Raw genomic sequence first — 23,775 nt, 5'->3', positions numbered from 1 at the left:
GCGACTCATCACCTATGAGTGAGTGGAAAGCCAGTCTAACTGAACTAAGCAGCTTAACCAATAAGAATTCGCCACCCTGCTCACGTCGCCTGAGGCACCCAATGTAAATCGCCGCCTCTATGCTTAAGCCAGGATTATCATACTTAAGGACGTAGCTATCATCGTTTCCACCACCCTAATCCAGGCTGAGGAAGGTAGATGACACTCCCAAACCACATAGCGGCTTACTGTATTTTTTACCCGAATTGTAAATTTTTGCTGACTTGTAAACTGTACATTGAAACCTCAATTTATTCCTGAATTTGACACACTCTCTCTCTCTCTCTCTCTCTCTCTCTCTCTCTCTCTCTCTCTCTCTCTCGCTCTCTCTCTCTCTCTCTCTCTCTCTCTCTCTCTGCAAGCAATTATAGACCTGTTAGTCTAACATCACATATTATGAAAGTGTATGAGAGGGTAATAAAAAAGAAAATAATGAACCATTTGGTCAAAAATATTTGTTTAATATGGGTCAACACGGTTTCGTACCTGGAAAAAGTACACAGACCCAACTGATAGCTCACTATGAAAACATATACAATATGATAAATGAAAAAGACACAGATGTGATCTATCTAGATTTTGCAAAAGCCTTTGACAAGGTAGACCATAACATATTGGAGAAAAAAATGAGAAAGCATAATATTGTGGGAAAGATAGGAAAATGGGTAAAAGAATCCTGCAAAACAGAAAACAGATAGTGGTTGCAAATGACGAGAAATCAGATGAAGCACAGGTAATATCTGGTGTGCCCCAAGGTACGGTATTAGCTGCACTGCTATTTGTTATTATGATCTCAGACATAGACTGTGATGTTGAAAACTCCGTAGTGAGAAGTTTCGCCGATGACACAAGAATAAGTAGAGAAATTACTTGTGATGAAGATAGGAACTCACTACAAAGAGATCTAAACAAAATATATGAATGGGCGGAGATAAATAGGATGGTATTTAACTCCGATAAATTCGAATCAATAAATTATGGAAACAGAGAAGGAATGGTATATGCATACAAGGGACCTAATAATGAGACAATCACAAACAAGGAAGCAATTAAAGACCTTGGTGTAATTTTAAATAGGAATATGTTATGCAACGACCAAATAGCAACACTGTTGGCTAAATGTAAAGCAAAAATGGGAATGTTATTCAGACACTTTAAAACAAGAAAAGCTGAACACATGATTATGCTTTACAAAACTTATGTGCGTAGTACACTCGAGTACTGCAATGTGATATGGTACCCACACTACCAAAAGGATATTGCGCAAATAGAGAGTGTACAAAGGTCCTATACTGCTAGAATAGAAGAAGTTAAGGACCTTGATTACTGGGAAAGACTGCAATTTTTAAAACTATACAGTCTAGAAAGGAGAAGAGAACGCTACATGATAATACAAGCATGGAAGCAAATAGAAGGAATTGCTGAAAACATCATGGAGCTTAAAGTATCAGAAAGAGCAAGCCGAGGTAGATTAATAGTACCAAAAAGCATTCCAGGTAAACTGAGAAAGGCGCACAGGACATTAATCCACTACGCACCAGCATCGATAATGCAGCGACTATTTAATGTGCTGCCAGCTCATCTAAGAAACATATCAGGAGTGAGCGTAGATGCGTTTAAAAATCAGCTCGATAAATACCTAAGATGCATCCCAGACCATCCAAGACTGGAAGATGCAAAATACACCGGAAGATGTATTAGCAACTCTCTGGTGGATATACGAGGTGCCTCACACTGAGGGACCTGGGGGAACCCAAACAAAAAATAAGGTAAGGTAAGGTAAGGCTCTCTCTCTCTCTCTCTCAAAATTTATGCAAATACTATTAAAGTAATTGAGCAGGCAGACATATGTTTTATTTCATATTTCATATTTATTTATTCATTTATTTAACTCTTGTTTATCTTGATTTTAATTTTTTGTTAAATCTTTAAATAGTTCATTCTTTTCTTTTCCTTTTGTTTTTACGAAATGTTTTTGTTATAAGGGACCCTTGGGCTTGACTTTTGATAATGATAATGATAATGTATCATGGTTTCATATAAACAGTTGCAAATGCCCCAAGTCTGTATGATGGTCCAGCAGCAATAGAGGCAAGACGGACAGAGCAGCAGGTTATCCAGAGATCCAGTAGAAGCAATAGTGCTACACCATCTGTGGATGACAGTAAGGCTTCGTATACAGTAGTTTGCTTAGTAATAGCAGGATAGAACCTTTGAACACAATAAACTTTCTTTGGGTGATTTTTAAAATGAAATATTTTATACAATAGGGGTAACATCAGGCAGATTTCATCAAGGTACAGTAATACCTCTATATACAAAATTAATCCATTCTGGAATAGCTTTCGTATAGTAATTTTTTTGTATGATGAGTCACGTTTTACATGTAAATCATCTAATTTTTTCAAACCCCTACAAAAATACCACATTGAATTATTCCGACGCGATATATAAACCTCGTATCATTTAATATAGGAATTCGCATCAGCTCAGCTGAAACAGCCAAAGAGAAAGAAAAGCAGGTAGTTGTGCTGATTAGTTGGCTGGTGGTATAGGGTGGAGCTTAGCTCCGCCCCCCCTCCCCCCACCCCCACCACCAGCCCGCTTTCCCCATTCACTTGCTTTGGCTCATTGTGGATGGTTGTGCTACTCTCCGCTATCTACGTTGCAGCCCTTTGCCTTCTCTTGTACTTATGTACTAGTGATTGGTCATTGTTATGAAGGACAAAGTTAGTCTTTAAGATGCGATGTTGTGCAGGCCGTTGCAGTGAGTGGCTCTCATCACCTTCTGTAGACCCGCACACGGCCTGCTCAACATGCATGCAGGGGAAAACCTTGCTCTCAAGGTTCTCCTTGCCGTAGCGTGAATTCTGGCCACCATTTTGGGAAGCCCGGATTCACAGCTTGCTGGGGTTTTCTCGTGTTTCGATGGGGGAGCGGTTGACCTTAGCGGTCCCGCTATTTCGGCAATCCCGAGAGACACACCGATAGATTGTTGGACCGTCTGATACCGATGACGACACGTTACTTGATAAGAGGGGGGAATTTTGGGCGTGTCTCTGATTATCAGGTAAGCTTAATTTAAATTTGTTAAGACGCCGTTTAATATGGCGGACGAGCTTCAACATCATTTCAATGATACGATTGTTGATGAACACATGAATGTAATTGAGTTTGTAACAGTGTTGCCAGGTTGGCCTTTTTCAGCTAAAGATATCAAATTTGGCCTTTTTTAAATTTGAAATTGGTTAGCCTTTAGCAATATCATGAAAAGTTGGCCTTAAAGGCTATACCTTCGGCCTTTTTTAACTTCTTAAAGCTGCAGTTGATCAAAGTTGGCCTTTTCTCAGGAAACCTGGCAACCCTGGGTTGTAACTTTATCGACTCCCATGTTCACTAATGCCCCTGTTGTTGTTGACGATGTACCTGATAAATCATTTGTTCCTGGCAAAATGCAAACTTTTTCCAAGGGTAAAATAATTGCAGGACTCCCTGTTAAAACAAGGAAGAGTAAGGCTTTAATCACTGAGATTTCTTTAACGACTGATGGCAAAACCTTTACAGCTTCGCCCGCAAGTCAGTTGAAATTAAAATCTGCCCAATCTTCTGCTGATTAGCAGTTAAAATTAAAATCTGCCAAACTCATGCAGATACAATTTGTTTTTCAGGTTCACCATGTTCACCGACCACGGCTCTTCTTACGGACATGGCTCAGGTTGTTCATCCTCGTCTAGTGTCGTCTGGTGTTGCCTCGACCAACGTTCCAGTACCTCGGAGAGGGCACAAGAAGATGAAGCGTGGGTGGTATTTCTCCTCCTCTCTCCTCCTCTTCGTCTTCATCTTCTGTCTCTTGACTCTTCTCCCCAGGGGAAAGAGGAAGGGGAAGAAGAGGAAAGCGAAGAGGGCCAGGAAGGCCAGTCACAGTCGAAGGGACATGGCACCCCGAGACACCTCTTCTCCTCCGGAGAATGAGGGTGATGTGCGAGATTCCCGTGTTCCCCGCATTAGTGGGATTGTTTGAGGCGAATCTCGCGCAAGGCCTCTATGCACGACAATCGCGCTCGATGGCGTAGGTATTCTCTCCCAGAGCATGGTTTTCGGGCCCCATATCTACTGCTCAGACTCGAATTGAACTGCTCTTGAGAGGGGAAAGGAGAGTCCTGGCTTTGGCACGAGAAATCTCAGCTGTGGTCTCTCGTGAAGAATCTGCAGTACGCACGACTACCTCCACGGGGTTAGCCACGTAAACCGACTCAGCAACTCTTGTGTCCTGTGAGCAGGGAGCCGGCCCAGACAGCTGCGCACTCGACCCGCGTGACTCGGGCCCGGAATGGAGCCACCTCGCAGCTCAGCCCGCGCCATTGGGGCTGGCTAGCTCTCGCGCATACCAGCCGTGCGAGATGCAGCCGACCCCTATGCTTTCTGGCCATGTAACAGATACGTGCAGCATGTCGCTTCCCCTACACCTACGGATGTAGCAGGACCGAGGGATCAACCACTTCCACGGCCAGTGACACGGAAGATCCCGAGGTGGAGTCGCCGTTCCTAGAGGTCATTAACCTCATGCGTGAGATTAATGGCCTCAGGGCTCCTGAGGCAGTGTCTGAGATAAATGTACAGCCTTGGAGATTCTATGGGGAGCTCCTGAAGGCAGTTCACGGCCCCTCACACTACCCTGGTTGAAACAGGCTGCTCGAGCATTGGACCGAATGAGTGACCAGATCGCAGGACTGGTGACTCGCTTAAGAGCCAAGGTTCGAACAAGCTTCTCCCTCAACCACTCCAGCAAGAGAAGAGGTACTATGTCACAGAGTCTTCTGTGTCTTGTCCTCTCCCTCTCGACCCCGCGGTCAGAGTGCTTGCTGGGTGTTCCTCGGTCAAGAGCTTGAAATCCCAGATAGTGGCCTTCTCGGCCTCTGAAATTTCAACTATGGAGTCCATCTTTGTAGCTGCTCTCAAGGCTGCTTCGTGGCTTGACCACTGGTGTGGTACGGCCACAGTGTTCGCGTGAGACACCTAGCTCGCTACCCCCGAACACATGGATCAGTACAGGAACCTGGCTTTGTCTGGTGGGAAAGCTGTTACTTTTCTCTTGGACCATACTGGGTAGTATGCCAATCTGATCCTCAAAAAACGCGAGGCAGTAGCCGCTTGTTTGGCGAGACAGATTGGTTCACGAGAGACCCTGGCAATCAGGAACACTCCTATTAGAGCTGCAACTTCTCTCTTTCCACCAGAGGAAGTTCGGGCTGCGCAGGATAAATGGCGCCTCGACTCGAAGGCCTCCATTATCCACCAGGCGCAGGCTGTGAGTTTCAAGGGACCTGGTCCCGCGAAACCGTCCGCAGCCAGGACGAGTCAGGCCAAGCCCACGGGAAGTAGCAAGGGTACCGCTGGTCGTGCTCCTGCCGCTCCTGTGCAGCCGATACCTGCTCCTGTTCAGAAGGATTCTGCCACCAATCACACCTTTCAGCCTCCCTCGGGAGTTTCTCCATGTCGGGGGAAGAACAGGGGCAAGCAAGCTAAAGGGAAACGCTGAGATTGGCTTTTCCCTTCCCATGTTGCCGAGGGTAGGGGGGATACCTATCGCGCCATTGGGTGGTGTGGCAGCACCTCAGGGCCGAAGAATGGGTAGTGTTGACTCTTCGTGAAGGGTACAAGCTCCCGTTCGTGCTTCATCGGCCCCCCCTATCCTCCACTCCAATAGTGTTCCACACGTACGCTCCAACATCTCTGAAGGCTCTGGCCTTGGAGGCGGAGGTCCAGGAAGTGGAGAAGGATGCGCTAGAAGTCGTACACGATCAGTCACCAGGGTTCTGCTGTCATGTCTTCCTTGTCGAGAAGGCAACAGGAGGTTGGAGACAGATTGTCGACCTTTCGCCATTGATCAAGTTTGTTCAGCAAACTGCGTTCAAGATGCTAACATTTCGCACTGTGCTGTTAGCCATCTGGCAGTACGACTTCATGCTTTCGATATATTTTAAGGACGGGTACTTTCAAGTAACAGTTTATCGGTCATCTAGAAAGTACCTCCGATTCCCCTTCCAGGGCACGGTGTACCAGTTCAAAGTCCTGTGCTTCGGACTGTGCACAGCTCCCCAAGTGTTCACGCGAGTGTTCACGATGGTAGCAGCTTGGGCCCACTCGAGGGGCATCCGCATACTGATGTACCTTGACGACTGGCTGACTCTCACTCCCTTGCAGGAGCAGTTGAGTCAGGATCGAGACTCGCCTCTGGCAGTTTGTAGTGATCTGGGGATCGTTGTGAACTGCGAAAAGTTGAACCTCATTCCCAAACAGAAGGTAAAGTATCTGGGAATGCTGATCGACTCAGCAGCAGCTCGCGTTCTTCCCTCGGAAGAACGGATCAGCAGACTCAGAGAGGTTGCGCAGCCGTTCCTGTCACAGGAACAACTTCCAGCCCTCCAGTGGCAAGCTCTTTTAGGTCACCTCTCCTCGCTGGAGAAGCGCGTTCCTTTCGGGCGTATCCATCTCCGCTCCCTTCAGTGGTGTCTGAAGGACCAGGGGTCAGCAGCCACCGATCCTCCCTCTCGTCCGGTCCTCATGGAACGCGAGGTAAGGGAGGATCTCCTTTGGTGGCTAAACGAGGAGAATCTCATGAGAGGGTTTTCTCATAAACCCTCCTCCACCTTAGCTCCGTCTATTCACAGACGCATCCACGGAAGGTTGGGGTGCACACCTGGATGACTTGATCGTGTCAGGTGTGTGGTCGGAAGAGAAGAAACACCTGCACATCAACGTGCTGGAAATGATGGCAGTCTCGAGAGCACTTTCATTTCCAGGCCCGTTTGAGAGAGCACTCGGTAGTGTTGATGAGCGACAACACGTCCGTGGTCACGCACGTCAACAAGCAAGGGGGCACGCTTTCACGTCCCTTGCAGCAGTTGACGAGGCAGGGGTTTCTGTGGGCAGAGAGTCAACACGTAACCTTGTCAGCCAGGTACACTCCAGGCAAGAGAAATGTTCTGGCAGACGCCCTAAGTCGCAGAAACCAGGTAATAGTGACAAAATGGTCTCTTCACCCTTGGGTCGCGAGTTGAGTACTCTACCTCTGGTGAGAACCATGCATCGCCCTTTCGCAACACGGCACAAGCCAAGTTTCCCGTGTTTTGCTCTCCAGTACCAGATCCCGTGGCTGCGTTCGAGGACGCACTGCAACATCCTTGGGATCTACTGGATTGCTACACGTTCTCCCCCCCCCTTTTTTGCTTGCTTCACGCAATCCTGTCCCAGGTCCTAGTAACTCCAGGACTCAGGATCACTCTCATTGCTCCACTATGGCCGTACATGGAGTGGTTTCCCGATCTGTTGTCTCTCCTGGTCAAGGCACCGAGAGAGCTACCACCCTAGCCCAATCTCCTTCGGCAACCCTTGTCGAACAGGTACCACCAGGCGGTGCAGTCGCTCAGACTTCACTCATGGAGACTATCCAGCATCTCCTCAGAACGTGAGGCTTTTCGCGACTCTCTGCGAGAGAGATATCAGGGTACCTTAGAAGATCCTCCTCCTAAGTCTACCAGGGGAAGTGGTTGGTCTTCTGTGATTGGTGTAGTGGAAGGGGTATCTCTCCAGTCGGAGCCCCTCTGACTCAGATTGCAGACTTCCTTTTCTTTCTTCTCAGAGATAAGCTCCTTTCGGTTTCTGCCATTAAAGGGTACAGGTCTGCCCTTGCAATGGTGTTCCGTCTGAAAGGCATAGATATCTCCAACGCCCTTGGGATTTCTATGCTCATTAAGAGCTTCAAACAGTCGTGTCCCCGAGGGAACTTTGAGTTCCCCAGTGGGACGTCACCAAAGTTCTCGGGTCTCTTACTCGTGCTCTGTACGAACCCTTGAGTCGTGCCTCAAACAGGCACTTGACCTTTAAGACTGTGTTTTTTTCTGCTAGCCTTAGCATCGGCGAAGAGAGTTGGGGAGTTTCAGGGCCTCTCTTGTAATGTCACTCCCGCAAAGGGTTGGAAGGAGATCTCCTTGAGTTTTGTGCCAGAGTTTGTGGCCAAGACTCAGAACCCAGCAATCCAAGATCCCAGGTTCAAGGCCTTCACTATTCCTTCCTTACCAGATGCGGCAAGTGGCGGTTCAGGTAAGAGGCTGCTCTGTCCCGTCAAGTGTCTCCGGCGCTATCTTAAGCGAACTCGGCATCTCAGACCTGAATGTCGACGACTCTTCGTTAGCACCGGCAGAGCCAAGAGGAAGGTGTTGAGGAACACGATATCCTTCTGGATCCGTGAAACCATCTGCAAGGCGTATGAGACTTCCTCAAGAGTCCAAGCACCAGCGAGGGTTAAAGCTCAGGAGATCAGGGGCATTGCCCCTACACTTGCTTTCTAGAGAAATCTTGCAGTGGGCCAAGTGCTGAAGGCTGGCGTTTGGAAACTCCAGCCCACCATTACGGCCTTTTACTTGAGGAAGTTTACGCAAAAGTCCTTGGACACCTTTGTTCTTGGCCCTGTGGTAGTGGCTCAAGCTATTGTCTTACCTCTCCAGTTCCTCTGGGACAGGGAAGTCTCTTGTCTTGATTTTATGGTATGTTTGGCAGTGTGAAAGCAGTCTGCAGGTGATCCGCCTTTCTCTCTGTCTCCTCCCTTGAAGTTCCATGCATCAAGACAAGTCTTCCCAGGTAAGATTGATAGAGTTTGTTTATAGGTATTCTTCCCCCGTCTTCTGCTAGGTAGGGAAGACGGTGGATATATAAAACCTTTGCCTTTTTATTTTTGAGTTTCATCCAGTCACTGTGACCCTCGGTCAAGTGTCTCTTACGTTCACGCTCTCTGGTCGAGCGATGCTCTTACACATCGCGCAGCGGCTCCCAGTCTCTCAGACCCCACCATCATCATGTCGGATCAAGAGACAGGGGTAGGTGGATTTAGTCCTCTGCTGTCATTTGAGACCAGGTCTATATCTGGGCAGTTAGCTGTCCACAAGCAGCAAAGGCAGACCTCCCACCGACCAGTGAGTCTTCCTATATTAAATGATTACGAGGTTTGTATATCGCGTCGGAACAAATGACAATTTGTCCTAAATTGTATTTTTCCTAGCTATACAAACCCGTAATCATTTAATATAAATGCCCGGTTCTACCACCCGTCTCATGTTCCACATTGAGCCTAAAGTGTTTGAAGGGGGCTGGCAGTGAGGGGGTCGGAGCTAAGCTCCGCCCCATACCGGCAGCTAGCCAATCAGCACAACTGCCTGTTTTTCTTTCTCCTTGGCTGTTTCAGCTGAGCTGAAGCGAATTCCTATATTAAATGATTACGGGTTTGTATAGCTAGGAAAAATACAATTTAGGACATTGTCATTTTGCCATTGCGATCCAGGCACTCTTCAGTCTTTGTTGCCAGTTGCAAAGGATACTTATACAGTATTTTATTTAGGCACCTGTTTTAAAGTTTATAACCAACGCTCAATTAGCACTCATGGTATACAGTATTGGCACTGAATAAAAAAAATTTATCATTATTTTTCAAATATCATAACTCATGCATGAGAATGGGTTGAGGATTACAAAGGGTTGAATATTTTCTCCCAGTGGCTGCTTTTGAGTTTTTTCAATATGAGTCCTATTAGAATTCACCAGTGGTTTTGTTAATGGTCTCTCATAGTCAGGGAAGCAATCTTAAATGATGCACATCTGTTTTTCATGTCTCTGTATTAACCTCAAAGATTTTGATAGTTGCCACTTATTATCAGTACTACGAGACCTAATGTTAGTAAACATTGACTGAATTGTCCTTTTGTAACTATTCACAATGACAGATAAAAGTGCTAATTTTATATTTATAAAACAAAAGTTGTAAATGTTTTATTGTTTATTAAATCTTTCATACAATTGCTGGTGTTAGAATGTGTTCCAATCCATACAAAGATATATATTGTCTTTTTCAGCAAATGTTCAGCCAACAGACCTGGAAACTTTACTCAGTCACTTAGGCTTGAGTTCCTACATGAATGTATTTCGAGAACAAGATGTGGATTTGCCAGTGTTCTTGACCCTTACAGACCAAGATTTAAAGGAATGTGGAATTCAGTAAGTATATTTGATACAACGATTAGAAAATATGTTTATAAGGCCATCAAGTAAATACATTAAGTCAGTGAATACTACCCGAGACTTACATTGTTAAAATCCAGAAGCAAGACTTTCTTGATCTCAAAAAGAAAATAAAAAACTACAGTTTAGCTAGTTTGGGAATTGTCTTTGTTAAAAAATGATTAGGTATGTCACAAAATTTCTAGATTTGCATCAGATTCCCATTCTTTGAGCCAGATATGTAGGGGATAAACAATGTACTATGTAGAGTAGATGTGGTAAATGTTCTCTCCTTTCTGAAGATACAGTAGTATGATAGAGTTTATTAAACTTGAGGGTAAGAAAAAGATGGGATGGATACTAAGCATAGGAAGAGGGAAATGAGTGTTAGTAGCTTCTACTAGAATTTGGTTGTGATGCTTGCTGTGGGGTTTCTTAAGTTGGATTACCTATGTCAAATGTAAGCTAAGCAGAAGTAATCAACATTTATGATAAGTCTTTTTCTGTAGATAAATTTTAATAAGTCAGATCAGAAGTAAATTCTAAATTTAATGCTATTAGATTTGAAAATCCAATCGTTTTATACATGTGCAAGTTTAATCCACTAATTAATTGGATCCTTCTCTATTGTGATGAATAACCTTGCTAGATCAGTTGTTTTAAGAACTTATTATATTGATAAAGCTAATTGTATTGGTTTTCACTAATGTTAGGAGGAAGAGAGTGCTTAGCCCTTCTGAAGTTTGTAGTGCCTTCTTTTACCAGTTCTTTGTTCCTGAACAATAGCATGGCTCAATAGATCACAGCACCTATGGTACCTGTTGTGGTGAGCTCCTGATCATCTTCCAAGACAAAAAAAGCTTCCTTGCTTACTCATATGCCAGTGGGCTTTAAACTTATGTCTGAGGTGAAGCCTACAAATTCTTTTTCTCTGGTTTCTACCTTTAGAAACTTACCTGTTGGCAATAACTCCATGTGCTTTGCCAGAGTAGATGGACCTATGTATAATCTCGCACTTATGGTATCTTACGAAAACATTTTAGTGACGTGTGTGACATTAATTTTGGCAATTTGAATGAATGCAAATATTTGGGAATCGACACTTTTGTGTTTAACATTGGCACTACCAGTGTTTCCTTTATTTACTTATGGCAGTTATGCCAACAGGACTGGTATTTTGTGTCGCATTATCATCAACAACTGTTACTCTTTGTTTCCATGTGATTTTATTAGCTCTGAGGCTGATGCCATAAGTCTTGGCACATGCATCAGGAATTCTGTTGTGGAAGTCAGTAGTTATGATGTCGATGTCAGAAGTTATGGTGCAGACTCCAATAGTGTTGACATTAGCTCCACAACCAAATTTTTGGTTGTTGTTACGCTGGGCGAATCATTTAACTGGACACTTCTGGTGCTCAGTAATTTTTGGTGAATATTCCTACTGTATTTATAACTCTTCTGGACCCTCTAGTATCAGGTTTAGCTCCTTGGTCTTGAAACTTATTTTATTGCCTGAGTGTTTTCAAGCTGTATTTCATCCTTCAATGTCACATTCTCTAACGGCCTCACAGACTTCTTAAATGCCTCCTTTAGTAGATATAGAAACGGTTGAAATAGAAACCTTTTGTTATTGAATAGAATATTTAAGTTATACATAGAGAACATGACCAAAACTCAAAGAGCTGTGGCTCATTCTGTGATGTCATCTCAGAGAGACATCAACCTACTCAAATGGCTATGATCTAGGTTTTTAAAATTTTAAAGCTTAAATTCAGTGGTATTTTGGAAAAGATTGCTAACAAATCTGTAACTCGATCTGCTCAAACATTGAGCTTCACCTTGAAGCCATGTTGATTAGCTCAATATCATAACAGAAAAGATCTTCACTCTTTCATTTTCCCGAACAGAAAATGTCATTCAGTCCTTTGGAAAATTATATGAAAAGGTTTTTTATTAATTCTGTTCTTCGATGTCGGTTTCGTTCCAGGTATTTTTGGTTAATTCATTCCTCAATTATGAGTCTTCATTATGGGAAGATTTTGTCTATTGCCACACATTTCTTATATGAGATAGGTTAGCTGTGTTTGTTCTCTAATGGGAACTTTTCAATCTGGAGCCTTAGATTCTGTTTATTTTACAAGAGGGGTAATAATTGCCTCTCATATCCCTGCCTTCTCTGTTACCATTCATGAATCCCTTCCTATCGTTTGTCAAGACACCCAGTATTTTATTCAGATATCCTGAAATTTTTGTGAAAAAAAAGGCAATAGAGGAAGTGTCTTCACAATCCTAAGGTTTTTACAATCATCAGGAGGATGGAGACCAGTTTTGAACATGTTTAAACTCAAGTTTATTTAGATTACCAGGTTTTCAATGGAAAGCCTATCAACAATTTATGTAGCCATCCAAAAGACTATTTTATGTTTTCATTAGATTTAGATGATCTTTAATTCTACATTCCCAGTCACCAAAATTCTAAGAAATTTCTCCAGGTTATGTTTTAAAGAAAAGTGTACCAGTTGAAGTGACTTTGTTTTGACTTAATTACAGCTCCTCAAGTATTTACAAGGATGATGGCATTAGTATTCAAGACCCTATATCTTTGGGCATAAAAGTATATCTGAATTTAGACAATTTGTTGATTCTGGAAGCCTCCTCTAAGAAGATTATGAATGATCCTCAAATTACTAAGGAACCCTGGAAATTTGGTGTATTTTGAGAAATATTTATTGGCTCCAACTCGGTTTATTTTTTATTCGGAGATGAACACAGTTCTTTATCAAGCCGTTTTATTAGAGTTCAATCCTTTAAGACTACTGAACCTGGCTTTAAACTCCCAAACATTTAACGGTAAACTTATAGATGGTATCCCTTTGGAACAATTACATTGCAGTGAAAATTTATTCCCTACATGTCTGAGGATAAGACTTGCAAATTCATCTGAATTTGTGTTGAGTCAGGATCTCTGATACAGAGAAAATCTTAACTTCTTAACAAGAGTATAATGTGAATCAGAAGAATCCAGAGAAGTCTTGGGTGTAACTTGCAATGAGGTTGTCACTGTTTAAGTGATACCCTTAAATCTTAACTTTTGTTATTTTTGTTAAAGTTTGCTTCTTATTTTGGAAGGTAGTGGATTTTAGTTTGTTGACCAAATATATTTACAATTACTCTTTTATGATTCAACTGTTGTTAAATTTTTATCGTTTTTCTTGCTTACAATATATGAAATTGTCATTTCAGGAAACTTGGCCCAAGAAGAAAAATGACTTCTGCCATTGCACGTTGGCATAGTAATGCTCCATTACGAAGCGATGTGGAATGTGCTTATGCTGATAAATTGGAAGTGGAAATGCAAGAATTGGGAATGAAACTTGCAGAGGCTATGAAAACACTGAAACAAACTAAATCACAGGTATGACCAACTTAAAATATTTGAGAAGTGGTTAAGTCAACTTATCCTATTTCAAGCAAAGAGATTTCTTTTTAATTATCTTACTGTAATGATCCATTTGATTTGATAATGTTGAAATTATCATTAGGTTAATTTTCAATATTGATTTGCAAAATATGCAATTCACACTTATTTTGAATTGTTGTAAGCATATGGTACTTATATTGATAAAGGAATTATTTCATTGAGGAAGGAACTAGTAAATTGAAGCCGGCTTACTTCCATAGGTTTAAGTGTTGAGTTGAAGCCTATTTTAGTCATACAAACCTATAACTTACAAATCAGCCAAATTTGGTAGGCTTCATATGAATCCCTGAGTACCCAGTAGCTGAGTATCTATTTTTTCATGTAGTCAGGCTGGGGGAAGTGGATTATTGTTGCCAGCTAAGAAAAGGAGAATAAATAGCTCATCCTAAAACTCTTTTGGAAATAATGATAGATAGGTCACAAATTATGAGAGAATTTGGTCAATAAATGGCCCCGCATAAATGAAAAATTGCATACAGTATTTCGAAACACGTAACAGGAATAATTCCATTAGGGCCATGGCAAACGGAAACTTGCCTACTCAAACGTGTTTACCACCCATTTTCATTTCTTTCTGTGTACTATACTGTATTTTTTCTAATATTAAATACCTATAAATAGATAAAACATTTGAAATGTTTTAAAGTTTTAATAACTTGAAAAAGGTTAAAATTATAACCAGGAAGGTTTAAATACTGTATATTTCCCCTTATAACATGACCTTAAAGTAGTACTAATTTTAGTAAGTTTAAGTAAAATCTGTTGTATAAGACAACTGGTGAATAGCAAAATCATCACTGTATAGACCAGCTTTTGTTGTATCATTGAAAATCCAAAATTAACAAAATAAAGGTGATTTTTCAATATTAATCTTACCCGATGATCATGTAGCTGTCAACTCCGTTGCCCGACAGAAATCTAAGGTCGGGATACGCCAGCGATCGCTATACAGGTGGGGGTGTACACAACAGCGCCATCTGTGAGCAGGTACTCAAGTACTTCTTGTCAACAAGAACTCAATTTTTCCTCTGTCGTGCCACCGGCAAGACCTACTTGGATACGCTGTTGATTCTGGAGTTGTTTTTCACGATTTTGGTGATGTATTCGCTCTAGATTTTAGCCTTCGCTATTCAGGAAGCTTTATCATTAGCTTAGCAAGCTTTTTGATTTAATTTGGATTAATTGTTAACGAACTTTGCTAGATTTTGGAATTCCCCCTTGACTATTTCTACAATTCAAGATGTCTGACCAGTCTCAAGTCCCTAAGTACAGGCAGTGTAGTGTTAGGGCTTGTACTAGGCGTCTTCCGAAGGCCTCCATAGATCCTCACACCGTTTGTTCCAATTGTAGGGGTAAATCCTGTCAATTGGAAGATCGATGTGAGGAATGCGCTGGGCTTTCGGAATTCGATTTTAACGAATTCCTTAAAAATGCACGTAGGCTAGAGAAGGATAGGATCAGGAGGAGTTCTTCTCGCTCTGTTGATTTTTCCTCTCCCCATGCCCCTCAACCTTTTCCTTCCCCTGTAGTGGTGACTCCCGACCCTGCTACTAGTGCTCAGCCATCCATGGCGGATATGATGCGTGCCATTCAGGCTCTTGGTGACAGAGTGGAGTCATTGGCTAATGACCGTAATCAGCTTTTGGCAGATGTCAAAGAGCTGAAAGCGAAAAGTGCAGTGGGAAGTGTTGTTAGTGCAAGTGAAGTGAAAAGTGTCAGTGTCAGTGTTGCGCATGAGGGTACATCTGTTCGTGCCAGTCGTCCTCCCAGTCCGGGACCTCTTGCAAGCTCCCAAGCCCAGGGGAGAAGCAATGTCGAAGGACCAAAGGGTTCGGCAGGCCTTGATCAGCGTACGGATGTACCCTCAGTGGTTGCGGACGTATCTGTCAGAGATCATCCCATCCACAAACAGACGAATGAGCCCTATCATTCCTCGTCTGTGGAAGAAGTTTCAAGGAGGAAACGATGGACCAAGGTCTCACGACCTCTCAAGCGTAAGGTCCCTTCCGAGCGAGTCCAACGGCCCAGGTGTAGCCACTGGGTCAGTTCGGACTCGCCGCAGTCTTCCGAAGACTGCACACCTCCCAAGAGAGGTAGAGTGGTTCCACAACAGGCTACTACTCCGTCTGTTGCTGCACCAACCACGGTAGACCCTAAGTGGTCCATGCTGCAGACTATGCAGTCTCAGCTTGCTGCGTTCATGCAAGAGTATCATGCTGAGAAGGTTGACACGGCACCTGTTAACCTACAACCTGCCACGGTTGTGCGCTCAGCAGATACTGCGGCTGCCTGCTCCCACACTCCACCTGTGAGAGCTCCACCACCGATGCGCAGTCCACCCTGCCAGACGCATGTTCATGCTGCACCATCCGTTGACATGCGTGAGCTACCGCATCAGCAGTGGGAAGGTGCGGTAGAGCTGCCGTGTTTTGACACTATGCGGCATGCTCCGCAACCCATGCGGCATGCTCCGCATCCCATACGGCATGCTCCGCAACCCACGGCAGTCCCTCCCACGCACCAGCACTCTGCTTTTGTTGTTGCCAGCTCGCAGACTGACCAGCAGCGGCATGATGTTGGATCCGCAGCAGCTACGCATGCACCCGTGCTGCCGGATTCAGCCGTTCAGCTTTCTGCTCCGCCTTTGCCACTTCCTACTCGGCTTTCGGATGATGGAGTATCGGATGACGAAGCTGCACATTTGGATGAACCGCACTCCGACTTAGAAGGGCCCAAGTCTACACCTCCCTCCTTAGACTTTCGTAAAGTCCTTGCCTTGTTCAGGGACTTGTATCCGGAACAGTTTGTGTCTGCAACCCCTCGCTCTCCTCCCTCCGAGTTTGCTCTGGGCATGCAGTCTGCTGCTCCTGCCTTCACCAAGCTTGTCCTCGCACGCTCATCCAAGAGAGCTTTGAGGGTTATGGGAGAGTGGTTGCAGTCCAAGAAGCAACTGGGAAAGACTGCTTTCATCTTTCCGCCTACCAAGCTTGCTTCCAAATCTAGCGTCTGGTATGCCACGGGAGAGGAACCCGGCTTGGGAGTTCCTGCCTCTGCCCAGGGCGACTTCTCAAGTCTGGTTGACTCTCCCCGCAGGCTGGCTATGAGACGATCTAAGATTTGCTGGTCCTTTTCTGACATGGATCATCTGTTGAAGGGAGTCTTTCGTGCTTTTGAGATCTTCAACTTCCTCGATTGGTGTTTGGGAGCGTTAAGCAGAAAGACTTCCCCTTCGGATAAGGACTCTGCCATGCTTATCATGTCTAGCATGGACAAAGCCATTCGGGATGGGTCTGGTGAACTTGCGGCTTCGTACGTGTCGGGAGTGCTTAAGAAGAGAGAACATCTTTGCTCCTTCTTGTCGTCTGGGATCACTCCTTGCCAGAAGTCCGAGTTGTTGTTTGCTCCTCTCTCCAAGTGTCTGTTTCCGTAGGAGTTGATCAAGGGGATGGCTGCCTCGCTGATCCAGAAGGATACCCATGATCTGATGGCATCTTCCGCACGTAAGGCTAAAGCTTTACCTTCCGTGCCTAGACCTTTCCGTCCTGCAGCAGTGGACACACCAGCAACTAGGTTCATCCCACCCTTTCGTGGCAGAACCTCCAGCAGAGGAGGTCCCCGTGCCGACAGTCACCGTGGCAAATCCAAGAAGGGTTCCAAGTCCGCAAAAGGCAGGATCTGACTGCCTTCCTCTCCAGACAGCAGTGGGAGCCAGGCTCAAGAACTTCTGGCAAGCTTGGGAGAGCAGAGGTGCAGACGCTCAGTCTGTGAAGTGGCTAAGGGAGGGGTACAGAATTCCGTTCTGCCGCAGTCCCCCTCTAGCAACATCTCCCATCAACCTCTCTCCCAACTACAAGGAGAAGGACAAGAGGCTAGCGTTGCAACAAGAGGTGTCGCTCTTGCTACAAAAGGGAGCGGTAGTCATAGTCCGGGACCATCAATCCCCGGGCTTCTACAACCGTCTCTTCCTGGTAGCGAAGAAGACAGGAGGTTGGAGACCGGTGCTGGACGTCAGTGCTTTCAATGCTTTTGTCACCAAGCAGACGTTCACGATGGAGACGACGAAGTCGGTCCTAGCAGCGGTCAGGAAGGAGGACTGGATGGTCTCGTTAGACCTGAAAGACGCGTACTTTCACGTCCCCATCCATCCAGACTCCCAACCTTTCCTAAGGTTCGTCTTTGGAAAGGTTGTGTACCAGTTCCAAGCCCTGAGCTTTGGCCTAAGCACGGCACCTCTTGTGTTTACCAGACTGATGAGGAATATTGCCAAATTCCTTCACTTGGCAGACATCAGAGCCTCCCTCTATTTGGACGACTGGCTTTTAAGAGCTCCGTCAAGTCGTCGCTGTCTGGAGAATCTCAGATGGACTATGGATCTGACCAAGGAATTGGGCCTCCTGGTCAATATAGAGAAGTCCCAACTCGTCCCATCCCAGACCATTGTCTATCTAGGTATGGAGATTCAGAGTCGAGCTTTTCGGGCTTTTCCGTCGGAACCAAGGATCAATCAAGCCCTAGAATGCATCCAGAGCATGCTGAGAAGGAACCGATGTTCAGTCAGGCAGTGGATGAGTCTAACAGGGACACTTTCATCGCTGGCCCAGTTCATCGAGTTAGGGAGACTCCACCTCCGCCCCCTTCAGTATCATCTAGCTGCTCACTGGTGAAAGGACATGACGCTAGAGGCGGTCTCAGTGCCTGTTTCCGAAGAGATGAGGTCTACACTGACGTGGTGGAAGAACAGCATTCTTCTCAAGGAAGGTCTACCATTGGCTGTTCAGACCCCCGACCACCGTCTCTTCTCGGACGCATCGGACACGGGCTGGGGTGCGACACTGGACGGACAGGAATGCTCGGGCACGTGGAATCAGGAGCAAAGGACACTTCACATCAACTGCAAGGAGCTTTTGGCAGTTCATCTGGCCTTGATAAACTTCAAGTCCCTCCAACTAAGCAAGGTGGTGGAGGTGAACTCCGACAACACCACAGCCTTGGCTTACATCTCCAAGCAAGGAGGGACTCATTCGAGGAAGTTGTTCGAGATCGCAAGGGACCTCCTCATTTGGTCAAAAGATCAAAAGATTTCGCTGGTAACGAGGTTCATTCAGGGCGACATGAATGTCATGGCAGATCGCCTCAGCCGGAAGGGTCAGGTCATCCCCACAGAGTGGACCCTTCACAAGAATGTTTGCAGCAGACTATGGGCCCTGTGGGGTCAGCCCACCATAGATCTATTCGCTACCTCGATGACCAAGAGGCTCCCGATGTATTGTTCTCCGATTCCAGACCCAGCAGCAGTTCACGTGGATGCCTTTCTGCTGGATTGGTCCCATCTAGACCTGTATGCGTTCCCTCCGTTCAAGATTGTCAACAGGGTACTTCAGAAGTTCGCCTCTCACGAAGGGACACGGTTGACGTTGGTTGCTCCCCTCTGGCCCGCGAGAGAATGGTTCACCGAGGTACTGCAATGGCTAGTGGACTTTCCCAGGACTCTTCCTCTAAGAGTGGACCTTCTGCGTCAGCCTCACGTAAAGAAGGTACACCCAAGCCTCCACGCTCTTCGTCTGACTGCCTTCAGACTATCGAAAGACTCTCAAGAGCTAGAGGCTTTTCGAAGGAGGCAGCCAGAGCGATTGCCAGAGCAAGGAGGACATCCACTCTCAGAGTCTATCAGTCAAAATGGGAAGTCTTCCGAAGTTGGTGCAAGGCGAATGCAGTTTCCTCAACCAGTACCTCTGTAACACAGATAGCTGACTTTCTGTTACATCTAAGGAATGTAAGATCCCTATCAGCTCCTACGATCAAGGGTTACAGAAGCATGTTGGCAGCGGTCTTCCGCCACAGAGGCTTGGATCTTTCCACCAACAAAGATCTACAGGACCTCCTTAGGTCTTTTGAGACCTCAAAGGAACGTCGGTTGTCCACACCAGGCTGGAACCTAGACGTGGTTTTAAGGTTCCTGATGTCATCAAGATTCGAACCGCTTCAATCAGCCTCTTTTAAGGATCTCACATTAAAGACTCTTTTCCTCGTTTGCTTAGCAACAGCTAAAAGAGTCAGTGAGATCCACGCCTTCAGCAGGAACATAGGTTTTACATCTGAAACGGCTACATGTTCCTTGCAGCTCGGTTTTTTGGCTAAAAACGAGCTTCCTTCTCGTCCTTGGCCCAAGTCGTTCGAGATCCCAAGCCTGTCCAACTTGGTGGGGAACGAACTAGAGAGAGTACTTTGCCCAGTAAGAGCTCTTAAGTACTATTTAAGACGGACAAAGCCATTACGAGGACAATCAGAAGCTTTATGGTGTTCTATCAAGAAGCCTGCTTTACCGATGTCTAAGAACGCAGTTTCTTACTACATCAGGCTTCTGATTAGAGAGGCACATTCTCATCTGAAGGAAGAAGTCCTTGCTTTGCTGAAGGTAAGGACACATGAAGTTAGGGCTGTCGCTACTTCAGTGGCCTTCAAACAGAACCGTTCTCTGCAGAGTGTTATGGATGCAACCTATTGGAGAAGCAAGTCAGTGTTCGCATCATTCTATCTCAAAGATGTCCAGTCTCTTTACGAGAACTGCTACACCCTGGGACCATTCGTAGCAGCGAGTGCAGTAGTAGGTGAGGGCTCAGCCACTACATTCCCATAATCCCATAACCTTTTTTAATCTTTCTCTTGAAATGCTTTTTATTGTTGTTTTTTGGGTTGTACGGAAGGCTAAGAAGCCTTCCGCATCCTGGTTGATTTGGCGGGTGGTCAAATTCTTTCTTGAGAAGCGCCTAGATTAGAGGTTGTGATGAGGTCCTTTAGTATGGGTTGCAGCCCTTCATACTTCAGCACCTAGGAGTCGTTCAGCATCCTAAGAGGACCGCTAGGCTCAGTAAGGAAGACGTACTTAAAAAAGGCAGAGTAATGGTTCAAGTCGACTTCCTTACCAGGTACTTATTTATTTTATGTTTGTTATTTTGAATAACTGCTAAAATGAAATACGGGATACTTAGCTTCTAATGTTAACATGTATGCTGGTCTCCACCCACCACCCTGGGTGTGAATCAGCTACATGATCATCGGGTAAGATTAATATTGAAAAATGTTATTTTCATTAGTAAAATAAATTTTTGAATATACTTACCCGATGATCATGAATTTAAGGACCCTCCCTTCCTCCCCATAGAGAACCAGTGGACCGAGGAGAAAATTGAGTTCTTGTTGACAAGAAGTACTTGAGTACCTGCTCACAGATGGCGCTGTTGTGTACACCCCCACCTGTATAGCGATCGCTGGCGTATCCCGACCTTAGATTTCTGTCGGGCAACGGAGTTGACAGCTACATGATCATCGGGTAAGTATATTCAAAAATTTATTTTACTAATGAAAATAACATTTTATATGCTGCGTTTCCTAACTACACCAAAAAGCACTCCATCAAAATCAGAATCCGTTGTTTTGTGTATGTTCATCTCTGATCATAGGGAAGAAATGAACGCCTTTACGCATCTCTGTTTTGGTTAGTTTTTGCAGCAACAGCTATCTTACCAAGTATTGATTACATGATGATTTTGTTTTTACTAATGTTGTTTTACTTAATTTTTCTTAGAACTTCGAAATAAATGAATGCGATTTTTATAATGTTTTTCCTAAAGATGTCGCCTAAAACAAAAACTTTTCGTTTGTTTACTGTACACTCCATCGTGGATCATGATGAACAAACAAACAAACATATCCATATAAATTCCTACATATGTAGCAAAACTCGAAAACCATTTTGTTTGCATTAATGCAAAAATAGCAAACTGTCACTAACGACAGCATGATAATTTACAATACAGTGATACCTCTGGATACGAAAGTTTCTGCTTACGAAAAATTCAGGATACGAAAAGTGATTCGAAGATTTTTATGCCCCAGTATACGAATAAAATTTCAGGATACGAAAACCTTACGAGATCCCAACTCTTCGCCGAGAGTAATTTTAAAAAGCACGTGCGCCAGACTTTGAACTTGGGTATACTCACTTACAGCCTCCCGCTCACCCATTGGTTATCTCCCTACTCAGACGCCATAAGATCCTGCTTTCCTATTGGTCGGCAACTATCCCAACTTGCTTACGCACGGGCGTTCATCTCTCTCTCTCTCTTTTCGTTCCGACCGCGGTATCGTTAACAAACATTGTGTGCTTTCGCTTGTTTGACGTAGTGTTAATATACAGTACATTCGTACGCCACGTGTTATCGTTATTAAACATTCGTTACTGTGCACTGTACTGTATTAGTGTTTACTATACATAGTACTGTATATAACGTACGTAGTGTATTATATTACGTATTACTGTAGCCATGGGTCCCAAGAATGTTGCCGAAGGAAAGAAGAAGAAGACGATGCTCTCGATGGAGACGAAACTTGAAATCGTAAAAAAGTACGAGTCTGGCATGCGTTTAAGTGCGATCGCCAAGGAGTATGGCCGGAATCCATCTACGATAGGCACCATCCTGAAGCAGAAGGCGGCCATCAAAGCAGCGACACCTTCTAAGGGCGTCACTATTTTCTCCAACAAGAGAACCCACGTGCATGACGAGATGGAGAGGCTGCTTCTTGTGTGGATCAAGGACAAAGAGATCTCAGGAGACACCATCACTGAGACTACAATTTGCCAGAAGGCCTCCACCATTTTCGGTGATCTCGTGCGTTCTCAGGCCGAAGAAGGGGCAGGAGAAGGAACATCCCAGCAGGAACCCCCAGAGTTCAAGGCTTCTCGGGGGTGGTTCGAGAAATTCAAGGAAAGGACTGGCATTCATTCAGTTCTACGGCATGGGGAGGCAGCCAGCTCGGACACGAAGGCTGCCGAAGCCTTTGTTAAAACGTTCGACGAGTTGACTCTGCAGGAAGGCTACAGTTCGCAGCAAGTTTTCAATTGCGACGAAACTGGACTTTTTTGGAAGAAAATGCCTCGTCGGACGTTCATCACGGCGGAGGAGAAGAGGCTACCAGGACATAAGCCTATTAAGGACAGGCTTACCCTTGCTTTTTGTGCAAATGCCAGTGGGGACTGCAAGATAAAGCCCCTGCTGGTGTACCATTCAGAAAATCCCCGAGCCTTCAAAGCCCACAAATTCATCAAGGAGAACCTTCCCGTGATGAGGAGGGCGAATGCTAAAGCCTGGGTAACGAGGCAACTTTTCATTGATTGGGTGAATGTCTGCTTCGGTCCGACTGTCCGAAAATATTTGGAAGAAAAGCGCCTCCCTATGAAATGTCTGCTGGTGTTGGACAATGCTCCAGCTCACCCTCCTGGCCTTGAGGAATATCTTCTGGCCGAGTATTCCTTCATAAAGGTCCTATATCTACTGCCTAACACCACCCCTCTCCTCCAGCCCATGGACCAGCAAGTTATTTCAAATTTTAAAAAATTGTACACGAAACATCTCTTCCAGAGATGTTTCCAAGTCACAGAGAGTACAAACCTCACTCTGCGTGAATTTTGGAAAGATCACTTTAACATCGTGATATGCCTCAAACTCATCGATCTCGCTTGGCAGGAAGTTTCGAGGCGTACCCTGAACTCATCTTGGAGGAAGCTGTGGCCTGATGCTGTCTCTGCACGAGACTTCGAGGGGTTCGGGAAGCCTGGAGGCGAAGCCGAGATCGTTGACGATCCTGAACCAATTCAGCAGTCTGAGGTGGCTGACATCGTACATCTTGGTACGTCCATGGGGCTGGAAGTTAGCGCCGAGGATATAGATGAACTTATCGAGGAGCACCACAAGGAATTGACGACGTACGACCTGAAGGAGTTGGAGACGATGCAAGTGAGTGATGTTCAAGAGCAGTTCTCTAGCGGTGATGAGGAGGATGTTACACCTTTGAAAACGGCAGACATCAAGGAAATTCTCGCATGTTTCCATAAAATGGCAGACTACGTCGAAAAGGAACATCCAGAAAAAGTTTATACCAACCGTGCGCTTCAACACTGCAATGACGTTTGCCTAACGCATTTTAGAAATGTGTTGAAAAGTAGGCAGAAACAAGCTTCAATGGATAGTTTCTTATTAAAGAGGCCAGCGGTATTAGTAGGCCAAGACGAAGGTGAAAGTGAAGAAAAGAAACAGAAAAGAGGAAGTGATGAAGAATTAGAAGGTGAAAGTAAAGAAAAGAAACAGAAAAAAGAAAGTGATGAAGAAGTAGAAGAGATTTAGAAAATATGAAAAACGTAAAGTTAT

General features: G+C 44.8%; 1 protein-coding gene across 1 annotated transcript in view; it reads left to right on the top strand.

The window, feature by feature from the left end:
* LOC137642625 (ankyrin repeat and SAM domain-containing protein 3-like) overlaps positions 1-23,775 on the top strand; it is a 136,298-nt gene that overhangs the window by 83,140 nt on the left and 29,383 nt on the right. Inside the window, exons 6-8 of the mRNA XM_068375335.1 lie at positions 2,087-2,203; positions 9,945-10,086; positions 13,333-13,504. Of these exons, the coding sequence (XP_068231436.1) occupies positions 2,087-2,203; positions 9,945-10,086; positions 13,333-13,504 (431 nt within the window). The remainder of the gene's footprint in view (positions 1-2,086; positions 2,204-9,944; positions 10,087-13,332; positions 13,505-23,775) is intronic.

This window comes from Palaemon carinicauda, chromosome 6 (genome assembly GCF_036898095.1).
Source record: "Palaemon carinicauda isolate YSFRI2023 chromosome 6, ASM3689809v2, whole genome shotgun sequence".
Classification (NCBI taxonomy): Eukaryota; Metazoa; Arthropoda; class Malacostraca; order Decapoda; family Palaemonidae; genus Palaemon; species Palaemon carinicauda.
This window is presented reverse-complemented; position numbering and strand designations above follow the sequence as displayed.